This window comes from Caloenas nicobarica, chromosome 6 (assembly GCF_036013445.1).
Source record: "Caloenas nicobarica isolate bCalNic1 chromosome 6, bCalNic1.hap1, whole genome shotgun sequence".
Taxonomy (NCBI): domain Eukaryota; kingdom Metazoa; phylum Chordata; class Aves; order Columbiformes; family Columbidae; genus Caloenas; species Caloenas nicobarica.
The window spans coordinates 7,950,674-7,962,738 of NC_088250.1; the positions used below are offsets into that span (position 1 = coordinate 7,950,674).

At 40.2% G+C, this 12,065-nt stretch overlaps 1 protein-coding gene across 5 annotated transcripts in view; it reads left to right on the top strand.

Moving 5' to 3' along the window:
- The window catches only part of AGAP1 (ArfGAP with GTPase domain, ankyrin repeat and PH domain 1), a 370,628-nt gene that overhangs the window by 310,096 nt on the left and 48,467 nt on the right, over nucleotides 1-12,065 (top strand). For all 5 annotated transcript variants that reach the window (XM_065637290.1, XM_065637291.1, XM_065637287.1 and 2 more), the window contains 2 exons: nucleotides 7,747-7,901; nucleotides 10,258-10,348. In XM_065637290.1, coding sequence (XP_065493362.1) covers nucleotides 7,747-7,901; nucleotides 10,258-10,348 — 246 coding nt within the window. The remainder of the gene's footprint in view (nucleotides 1-7,746; nucleotides 7,902-10,257; nucleotides 10,349-12,065) is intronic.

Consider the following 12,065-nt stretch of genomic DNA (forward strand, 5'->3'; position numbering starts at 1 on the left):
AGACAAAAAAAAAAAAAACAAACCTCTGCCACCATCTCCAACAGCATGTAAGAGGGATGGTGTAAGAAATAGGGAATGCAAAATAGGTCACAACTCAGTAATCTCGGTATAAGGGAGGGGGATTTTTTTTTTCTTCACTTAAGTGCGAACCAAATGGGTCAAGTAATCGCAAGCGCATGCCCTAACACTAATTGACTTATTTTGGAATGATTATAACTGTAATATTTTTCTTAATGTCACTGTTTTCTGGGCTGTTGATTTTAGTGATTGCCAAGCAGTGGCATTAAATCTCTTGTAAATTTTAAATTGCATGCTATTTCTGTAAACAAGTCCCTCTGTTCACATCCTGATCATTAACCTTTGGTGATTTATATCACCGTCCTTTTTTCGCACAATTATGGCTGTATTGCTGTCGGATGCCTTGCCCTCCCTGCCAAACAAAGTGTACGCAGGAAACAAAAGTGTGATTTTAACGCAGCTTGTTAAGGAAGCTTTTTTATTAATTATAATTTTGTTTTATTTCTCAGTGTAAATGTAAAATTATTACTTTTCAGAGGAATAGTTGTAAAACTGTCTCTTTTGATCCTTTTGTTATCTTACCAAGTATGAAATGAGGAAATAGGAAATGAGAGAAAATGATTGTTGGACATTAGCAAGTTTGGGGTTTTTTTCCAATTTAATAGGAAACTAACTAGATACTTTTTAATGATTTGTAATTTTGTATTTATTTGCTGTTTTTCACCTCCCAGCCAGATTTTTCTTCTAATCAGTGTGTGGGCACATTTGTTGTTACAGGTTTACTGCTTGAGAAGCTTGTGGTTTTATATCTACCTGTTATTAAATTGCAACAGGGAAACAAGTATAAAGAATTCCCTTGTGTTTTACAGATAAAGATTTCATTTTTCTAGGCCCTGTCTAGTTTGAAGAATCTTTTTATCTTACTGATCAAACTAAGTATCAAAGGCACCTTGGATAAGCTTATGGGAACAAGATAGCCATGGTCCAAAGGGGTTTGAGATGTATCATCAAAAAGAAATTCTGAAATTTGGCAAATGTACCTTTTTTTGGAAGTATTATCCCCTCTAAAAACAGAACGTTCAATGTTCTTCATAGTTTCGCATCTTTGAGCTGGTACCTTAAGCCTTTGTGTGAAAGCTGGGATGGTGAGACATGCAAATGTTGAGTTAATGAGCACTGTAAGTATTAAAAGCCACATGTTTAGATAATTATGCCTTCAAAAAGGAGAATGGTGATAGGAAATGACAGTCCAGAATAACAAATCTGCTTTGGTCTTTAGCGCGTGCTTGCTCAATTGCACTTACACCTTTTTACAGACCAAAACTATTCCCATCGTGTACAGTCCCATTTTTGAAAGCTTGATCTAGAAAGCATCCTGTCCAATAATTTGTAATGCCAGTCCTATTATTTTTAGGTATTCTGTACGCTTCCAGGCAGCAAAATCTATGATGGAGATGGAGAGACCTGCAGATGTTTTGCAGATGCTTGGCAGAAGCAGGCGCAGGGACGGTCCTCAGCGTGGTGGGTCTCTTGTGCTTGCACAGGGTCGCCTCTTGCTGTACATCGTGCAAAGCTGAGAGTCCTCTCTCAATGTGGCTCCTCCCTCTTGGCTATTTGATAGCAGAAATATTACATTTACTGCTGGTCTGTCCTGGTCCCAGAGGAGTGAGGAAGGGCAGGTTTTTCACAGAGGTGCCTGGGTGCAAGATCACAGCTGAAGGACGCGGGGCATTGTACAGCTCTGTTCTCCATTCTTCCTTCATCAGTTTCATATGCTTGCAAGAAATTTCGCTTTTGTTCAATTTGCAGTTTGCCTAAAACTCTTCGTTTTCAGATTCAGGATTTTTTTTCTATTGGGAGCTACTGACAAATGAAAAAGTCTCACCTGCTCCTTATTGCAGGCAGCCAGGCTTTTATCAACCCTTTGATTCTCTGTGGGGAAAGTATGTAGTATGAGTGTGTTACACTTAAAACAGACCCCACTCTGGTTTTAAGAAAAGCTGGAGTAGCTTGTACCTGCTATTATAGCAATGTTATTAAAATACAGAATTATTTTTCCTATATCAACAGATTTTGCAGCAGAGGGGAAAGAAATATTGTTACAAAATTAAATGGCTGTGCTCTGCATGCTACGGTTTAACACGCATAAAGATATTAAATCCTCGTTTTTCCACTCTTCATGGTTACATATGTGACATGTTAAACAGTGCTGCATCAGAGTTGCCACGCTCTCATGGAAAACTTTTCTTCTGCATATTCTGCATATTCATTAACTCCCAAAGTTCCTTTTTTTTTTTTTTTTAAGTTAATGATGCCTTTGGTGCTGTGGTGCTGTGCCTCTGCAGAAAGTTCACTTTTGCTCGCCATGGCAGATGGAGAGGGAAGCTGTTCGGAGCACCCGAGATGAGCTCTGCCCAATACACTGGGCTTTGCAACAAACCTCTTGGTTAAGCAAGCTCTGCAGCTTTGAAACACGTGTAATTTAAAAAGTAAACCGCAGCCTTGAAATGCGTTAGGAAACACCTAATGCAAGTGTAGGCTTATGTACTGTGTGAACTGCATTTAAAAATTACTTCATGGATTTTTTTAAACCATGTCTTGGCATCCAGATAAAACAAGTACATATGGCGGGGGGCGCTTAGTCCCTTGAGCTAGAAACCCACCTTTCATCACCAGTTTGTCACTCACGTGTAGCAATATAAAGCAACACCGCTGAAAAATTCTTCCAGTGGAACACAACCTTTATCAAGAGCTGTGGGCAACCGATAGCAGAGCTATACTGTCCTGATAGGGTTGATTTTCAAAACTAATTAGATTTAGACACTGGGTTTGGAAAGGGGAGAGAAGTATTAGCATAGTTATGCCCAGTGGGACATGGCACAAATATTTCCTTAATTGAGGCTGCTAATAAACATACTTATCTTCCAACTTACAGGGATAATTTACACCAAGTGGCAGAAGGTAATGATAGTTAACATTATACAGTACGTAAATAACATGTGCCTTTGTTGTAAACAAATTGTATATTGTAAACATCTAACGTTGATTGCTAGGGCACCTCGGCAGTTTTTCGTTCTCATCCTTTTGACAAGATGAAGGGCTATTAAGGAAGGGTGCTTGAGCAGAAGCGATTTTTGAGAGAGGGAGAAGGGCATGATAAAAAGGGAGTTTAAATAGGTCTCAGTGTTACTTGAGGCAGGCTCGGCTGGGTTTCGAGCTGTAACCTCAACTCTTGAAGGTGCTTCACAGATGTTTGAAATATGCCACTGAGAATCTTTTGGTTCTGCACTTGACTTCTTGTTTCTGGAAAGTGTTTCCTGTGCGAGTGGCATCATCCACCAGACGTGCACGGTGAGTTACTATCAATCAGCAGCAGCACCAGGATCATCTGATGAAAACTCCACTGGACAAAGATGCAAATGCACACTCTGGCATCTAGTGAAAGAGGTTGGTTGGAAGCCAGAAGATGCAGTTTTATTTCTAATTCTTTCAAAATACTCATGTATGCCTATGAAAAATGCAGTAAGCCTGGCAAGGCTTTGTTTTATACCTGAGGGAAAATATAAATATTTTTTGTTTAAAAGCAAACTTTTGAGATGGGTGTGATTTCTGACCGTGCAGTGCCTGGTGGAAAGGGGCCTTTGTCTTCTGTTAACGTCAAACTGTGCTTGTGGTTACCCACCACTGGTGCAAGGTGTCAGTGTCGATTTATGCAGCTCTTGAGAATAAAAGATGCGGGAAGCGGAAATTGCAAAAAAAAAACCTGATACATACACACCATTTAAAATGGCTCTTACAGGACACCAGAGGCATAACTGCTTCTGGACATGTGCTTTCCCTACATTTTAGTTGACTTAATTGAGTTCTCTGGAACAAGTTACAGACTAATTGTATCCTGTCGCTATTTTCAGTGTAGTTTTCTCAATCTGATCTCTGTTACATACAATAAACAAAGGCATTGGTATGGGAATGCAGTGAGACCGTGCCTAAATGTTTGTTTTTCCTTGCACAATCCTTTGCTTCTAAGAAATTTTATATCTTGTTTTCCATAAGTGGGTGGGCTGTAGCAGTGTCTGTCTTCTGGCAGAGCAAAATAAATCTTGACTTGGGTTAAATGCAGTAACTTTACCATGAAAAGATGATGGTGAAAACAATATGTGCAGCATAAACAGCAGTACTGTGTAGCTTCTGGGAAGTGGCGTGGTGGTTATGATGGTGTGGTGATTTTCCTAAAATTCACAGATTGCATGCCCACTTCCCGTGGTCCTCTGAAAAAAAAGAATCACTTAAGCTTTAGGTTCCATATCGTCCTAACCTTATAGTTTCAGCTCATTTCCCATCCTAGCCACCCCTTACACTTAAATATATATATATATATATACACACACCAACCAAACAACAACAGAACTGTAGACATCTCCTGTTGATAGTAACTTCCAAATGGAAATCAGTTGCAGCTGGTTCTTCACACTTTAACCCTTTGTCTGCTGGCTTTCCAGGAAATAATTGATGACTGATTGGCCCATTAACCTTTTTTTTTCTAGAAAAAAAGTTTGACAGCCTGGACCTGTGTAATGAGGAGGGATTCCTAGTGAAATCAGGTTGATGGCTGAGTTGGTTGCCCCTGAGGATGCAAAATTAGCCCCGCGGGACCTCGTCTGCATAGAAACTGGACACAATTAGCGTAATATCCGGTGTTATTAATGTAGTTTGGAGTAATTGGGCAGGTTGATTTCGACAGGTTGATGGTGCTAAAATACTATTATAGTGGACCTTTCTATGAATAACTGTTAAACGTGGAAAACTGTTTAATAAAATTTTGTGATTGGGCTCACAGGGATTTAAATAGCACAACCTATAATTTTACTGAAGAGTAAAACTGAACAATTTCATTATGCTGCCGGGATCGTCCTGTCCGTGTGTGCGGTGGTTAAGGATGTGCATGTTCGCTGCTCATCTTCTGTAGGCGTTGCGCTGGGGGTGATGTGGAGCAGGCACTGCTGCTTTGTTTTACAACTGTACTTACAAAACCAAAAATGAACAAACAAAACCCACAAACTTGTATTTAAGCAGAAAATGTATTCTTGAACACATCTTCAACTGGCACAGTTGCTTTTCATCTGTATCTTCGGTGGAAATCAGTGAGTGAAAACTTGTGTGTTCTTAATATATCATCAGTGATGACCAAGTTTTCAGTTAACTTACTGATGAAACGCAAATCCTTCCAGCCTTAAAACGCGCTGCAGCCATCAGAACCCGCAGTGGGGCCGTCCTGGGACAGGCTCACCAGCGTGTTACGTGGACTTTGCAATCCAGAGCCACAAAGGCTGTGCAAGGTCTTTGCAGCTTCTGTCACCAGTGCCAGCTGGTCACAGCAGAAAAGGTCAGGAGATGAAACACAGGAGCCGCTCCTTTGGGAAAAGGAGACTGGCATATAAAAGACCAACTACTGGAAACGGCTGGAGGTGTTTCCTGAATTGCACTTGTCACCTGAACAGCCGGTTTTGTGTCCCCTGCCATAGGTCTCCTGTAAGCAGGGGGATAACTTTGTGTAGCGTTTCTGGAAAATAAAGCTTGCAGAGGTACCGCTGCAAGCACGCTGTTTCAACCTCACTTTTAAAGGGCATGCTGGCTGAATTGCAGAGTTAATTTCTCATAAGCCCTTCCTGAGCAAACCAGCTTCATGTATATGATCCGGATTGTTGGCAAATAGGAGACAGGAGCATTCAGTGATGCCGCCTTGTGGTTGTGTATATTTCTTTTAAGGTCTGGAATTGTAATGCTGGAAAGTCACCTAGTACTGGGATGTACTAATGTTGCCTAATGCTGGGGTGAACTGGTGCAGGATTATCTCTCTGAAGGTGCACTGTATATACTCATTGAGTATTAGCTATATACCACGTATACTTGTTATGCATTGAGAAGTGAGCCCTGGCACGAGTGCTGGAGAAGTCTCCTCTCTCATCGTGCCATTCTGTGTCTTTGCATCCCCACGGGGCCACCCCCTGCTCGAAAAGGAGTGCGGGGAATTTTTAACTCGAGGTGGTAAGACGCCTGTTTTCTCTAGCAGGCAGCTCCTTCAGCGTATACCAAGCCTTTGACTTATGTAGAAGTGGTGTATGGGAAGCACGTTTTATCACTTAGAAGCCATTGAAAAGCCTAAGAAAAATAAATATCCTAGATTGGACTCTACCGGGGGCTGCTGCAGAAAACCATAGCTGTGCTGTCCCAGAGGAGACAGGGCACAGGACTGAACGTAATTTCTTGCTTTGTTGAATAGTTCCTCGTCCATCCTTCTCATAAACTCCCGAAAGCTCCGTTTGATAAATATGGCTTTTTCCATTATTTAATCATAGCATTTTGGATAAAGATTCTACATGTTTGTTTTTAACACAGTGTTGCTAGAGTGAAAAGTAGTTACAGCTGTACAGTTGCATCATTTCTCTTTTTTTTTTTCCCCACTTATGCCACATGCTATTTTTTTCAGTATATCTGCTGGTTCGTGCAGCTCGTGCACGTGGAAATAACCTTCACCTCCATGTTTATTCTCACCTCAAGGTGCAAAGCAACCCACTGTTTTTTGAGACTTCATTAAAGCAGTGTAGGCGCTGGCCTTGCTAGCATGGAGATTATCAAAGAAAACCAGTTGTCCCACACTTTGAGCAAATGACTGCCAGTGAGCAGCAGTATCGTCGTTAAAGCTAGTGCCAGATTTGTCACTTATCTTTGCGTGCTTATGGATGACAAGGTAATGCAGGAGTTTCATGGCTCTGAATATATAATAAGTCATTAGCAGACAAGCAGATGTAAATGCTCTTTCCGAGACCCATTATGGCTGATGTTCACCAGAACTTTGTGCTCTATTATTCTGTTCCTTTCATGCTTCATGCCTGCCCTTCCCAATTCCACTCACTCTGTTTCAACTTCCTTGATTTTTTTTTTTTTTTTTTTTTTTTTTAATTTGGCTTCTATGTCCCATGTGTAGTTGGAGTGTGTGTCCATTTAGTTCAGTTCTGCTGGTATTTTCGTACGCTGCCATCCTCTGGCCTGAATATTTGTCTTTATACTCTGGTAGCCCTAAGGATATTTCATTGACCCTTTCTGCTAGTTCCTCTGATCATTTTCTCATCTCCTCTGTCGAACGTGAATGTCAAATAGGTTGAACTGATTTTAATCCTGTATTACAGCCCAATGTATTTATGCTGTAGACAAGAAAATGCACACATCCACTTTTAATACATCTGTACATGTAAACAGGTGTTTGAAGGAACAGAGTAAATTGTCGAATTTTCTGTATTGTCGACTCTTTATAGTCTGTTCATCTTTTAAGTTATTTGTTACATTACGCACTTTATTTGTTACATTACGTAGCTCTTAGCACCTCAGGTTTAAATCCAAATTACACTTGTTAGCTGCTTTGTGTTACACTTATACATATACAATACGTATACGTATACAATACGAAAACCACAAGCACACGCAAGAACTGAATATTTACCCAAACCAGTACTTTATCTATATAACATTTGAAGACAAAAAGCAATGGATCCACAGGTCGTTTTCTGATGCATTGTGCAGCAGCAAGGTAGTTGGATATATTTAACCTCAGATGTCCAGACCTGTGTTTGCTTTTTACATTGCAGAGATGCTCATCAACCCAGATTACTTAGTCCTAGCTATTGATATCCCTAAACTTAAACTTTTCTTCCTATTGCATGTTTTTTTCAGAACAAGAAGAAAACTTTGAGTTTATCATTGTCTCTCTCACCGGCCAGACTTGGCACTTTGAAGCTACCACATATGAAGAAAGAGATGCATGGGTACAAGCCATAGAGAGTCAGATCTTGGCCAGTTTACAGTCATGTGAGAGCAGCAAGAACAAGGTATGGTACACAAAGTAATACCGAAAATAATGGTTGGTTGATCTTTGAAAGGAAAGTGTAATCAAGGACTTTGAATTTTAAACCTGTACTAGCGACATGCAGGTATTAGGCACATGATGAAGTAGTGTTAGACCTGCATGCATGTCTTGGATATTTCAAGACAGCTGGTGCTGTAGCCTCTTTTACAGGTTATTTTTTACAGCAATTGAACTGACGAAGCTCCTGGATTATCTTTTTTGCCTTTGGTATTGCTCTTAAGATTTTTACTGAATCTCAGGGTGTGGTCATGGGCTTGTATAATGCAGTCACGGCTGCATTTTCAGGGTCGTTTCAGGCTAGAGCTCTGCACAAGACCCTTTAGGAAAAGCCTGACTCAGAGAAGAACAGAGGCAGATCCCAAAACCAGCATATTTACTAGTCAAATCTCTAGTTACATCTACTAAGCTCCTGCATGGCAAAATTTAACTACACGTTCTGGTCGGCCTATACCATAAATGTGCAGTAACGTTCAGCATTAAGACTCTGCTGTGAAGAAGTGATACAAATCACAGGAATCAAAACTAAGCTGTTGCTTTTGTGTTTGTTGCTTTATGAAGCCTATGCGCAATTTTTCTTTAATTACACCGAATTAAATTTTTTTTGGTTTTGCGCCTCAACTAATAAACCAGAAAGCAAATCCTGAAACAGTTTATCAAAGCTTTATGGGGGAAGATGAACATGGCTGAAGAGGAGCAGGCCTTCTACCTTGCAGTGCTTTCATATGATGACAAAAGTATTTTGTTCTCCTTTCCTGCCAAAATAAGTAAATAAATTTTTAAAATCTGAGACTTCTTCAGCCATTGCTCATTTTTGGAAGGGCAGGAGAACTTCTGCTTCTTAAGTCTATGTTTGCAAACACTTCACAACTAGAGAGCAAAGTGCTGAGTGGTAGTGGAGGGAGAGAAGTGAGGAGTAATTATTCAGACCTATAGGTCCTATAACATTATCCACCTAACGAGATGTCTTTAATGATTTTTCTATTGCGGGGACGAGGCTCATATTTTGAAATGAATGCCTGCTTTCATAGCCCTGATCTGCCAGGGTAGATCAGACATCAGTAATTATCATCATCATGATATAATTTACTTCCCATATTGTTTAAAAATTTATTTATTTCCAACATGTATTTCTGAGATAGAGAAAAAACACCGGTTATGGGGGGTTTTTTGCCTTTCATGGATTTACACATTCAACCATATATGTTAAGGGAGCACAATAGAGGAAATTTGTACATTAACACCTATATAAAATTACTAGTACAAAAGAGGAAAGAGTGGGTGGTAATATTTACTATGCAGTACCCACAGAGTGGATTGGCCTTTGTGTATATTAAATATTGTTTTGAAAGGGGAGAATCCATTAATAAGATTTTACATGTACAGGGAGCTTTTTGGGTTGTATATTAAACCCACTATGATGCTCGGAAAGGTTTTTTTCTTTCTCTCAAATATTACTGAGATCTCAAAACATGTCAGAAGTACTAGATTAAATAGCAAAGTGCATTTGGTTGGAGAGGTTTAGTAGGTGTCCTGTGGATAGATCAGGAGGACATACCTCCACATGGCCATACTTAAGACCTGGTCCTCATCCTGCTTAAACCAGTTCATTGCAAAGAGTCCATCATGTGCTGCAGCTAACAGATTTCTTCTCAGAAAGCCCACAAGACGGTTTATTTGAGTAGAGCTGAACTTTTTGTACATCGTGACAGTCTTTCTAGGTCCAAGTAGAGGTCATTGGCAGGCCATCATGGAGAGGGTTTAAATGAGAGCTGTCTGTAAATCTGACCTTTTGATGATAAAAAGGTTTCAGTTGCTTTTGCAAACCATGCCTTAGTCTTCATTAGCAAAAGCATACACATCAATAAAAGAAATTGATTTTATAAAATAATACTCTTATCTAATTTATCTCAAGAACCAAACCTACACTGTGACTACTGTTCTTGTGAACAGCAGGGTTGATTTTCAAGCTTGATTTTCCTCTGTGTGGTCTCTCCAGTTGTTAGAATCCAGGCTGGAGACCCCAAAGTGCTGTGAGCTCCTGCCCAGGGTGGAGAGAGCCCTGGGAGAAATCCTGAGCTGTCAAGAAACATGGGAACAAAGAGAAGTCCCTGCTTGGCAAGCACGGACTTGCAGTTCTTGTGGGTGCCAAAGTAGCACCATGTCTTGAGAACCAAACCAAGGATTTTGAGGGTCCTTGATCACATTCATTCATTCTTGGTCTAAGCTTTGGGTTTTGCTGTTCGTTCAGCTGACAGCTGTGTTATCTAATTTTATTGGGTTCTTATTTGTTGCTTATGCGTTTCTTTATGTTTCCACAGTCCCGTCTGACGAGTCAAAATGAGGCCATGGCCCTTCAGTCCATCAGGAACATCAGAGGCAATTCCCACTGCGTGGACTGTGAAGCACAGAGTAAGTAGGGAGACCCGCCTTCGGAAAACTGACTTCTGCTCTTGGCTGAAACAACTTCTTGGCCAAGACTTAGGTGAACGCTTGCCGTAGGCTTTGTCTTTTTCAGTATTATGTTCCAGATGTTGTTTGCACGTTTCTTCTTCATTATGGAGTTTGCTTAATCAGACTTATTTTAATTCATATTTAAGATATGCTGCGTCAGACGCATCCTGATTTTTTTCTTCTTGTTGTTTCACATGCCTCTTTAAATGTCAGCATTTCTTCACTTTCCTTTGAAGAAAAGGAAAAAGAAGTTTGCTGTTTGACATCAGTTACTTCTATTTTCCTCCTGCTTTGTGTGGAGGGGCCATGTGTGCCATGGTAATATTTTCAGAGAGGTACAGCTTGATTGGTGTTTTTTTGGTTTTTCGTTTGCTTTTTTTTTAGGATTACTTGTCAGAAGAAACCAAAGTCATTGCTCATTATATCTGGATACTAGAAAACTGATTTGGGATATTTTTTTTTCTCCCCTTTATGTTTCTTTCCCTTTTTCAGATATTTTTTAAAACACGATGTTCAGAGAAGTGTTCTTGATAATACTCTGAGCTGCAGTTCACCTCACTAACCCCAGCTGAGGTCATTATTCTGGTGCTCTTTAGTTCCAGGGGTTTGCAACAAAGCCACAAAAAGGAAGTACTCTTCCTCTAAAGCAATTAGTTGTAGAAGAAGAGGGATCAAGAACTTGTGCATTTTTATTTCTTTGATATTTGAAAGTCAGAACTTTTCTTGTGATTTTTACATGTGCTTAAAATGGAAAAAATATTCATTTATTTTTCTTTGAGTACAACTTTTTTTAAGACTTGCTGTTTAGGATTTTGACTACTGGTGTAAGCCATTCTAACATCCCAGTTAACTTAAAAAAGAACATTCATCCATACGCACAAGTGCTTTTGCACAGCTCATTTTCTATCTGTATAGTCAGCAATTTAGCTGATTCGGTTGTCCACCAAACAAATGTGTTGTCGCCTGCCTCATCCTCAGAAGGCTTTAAGGGAAGGTGGTTAGCACATTAACAACCATTTAAAATAAAATTTAAAAAATAGAAGGTTTTTCCAGTCCATACCAGCAAAATGCGCTTTCATGTAGAGACTGATTTTAATTGCTGCTGTTGTAAACTGTCAGATACTCGTATGCCATCCGTAGGAGATGGATCAAGAAGAAAGGCAGCTGCCCTGTCCCCAGCGGTTCAGCGCGCGGGGATGTGACCCACAGCTGGGCTGGGCTTTGAGCACCAGGGCTGGGATGCTGCCAGAACAGCTCGCTGACCTGCTGGAGGGAGATCCCAAAGAGCAGTTTCACAGGGACTTTCACAGACAGAGGGAAATAATGGCAACATCGATAAATTAAGGTCTTTTTATGTTCCACTGGCTAGTAATCCAGCATGCAATAAACATGGTGTGGCTGGTATTTTAAAATATACAGCCCAAAGTCATTCTTATTTATTGGTGTTCTTTCGTACTAACATGGTAGTCATTCAGATTTACACCAAAGTTTCGATATGGTTGAAGTGAAAGTCATCTAAGGTGCTGTGCTGTATATGAGAAGGATGAGGTCTTCAAACGACCTGAATGTATACTTAGCTCATTTGAAGTAGTCGCTGTGAGCAGACCGCAGTGGGAGTGGTACCGATTGCTGCTCCCATCTGTCTGTACAGCTCCGAGTGGCATTTTCCTGGACT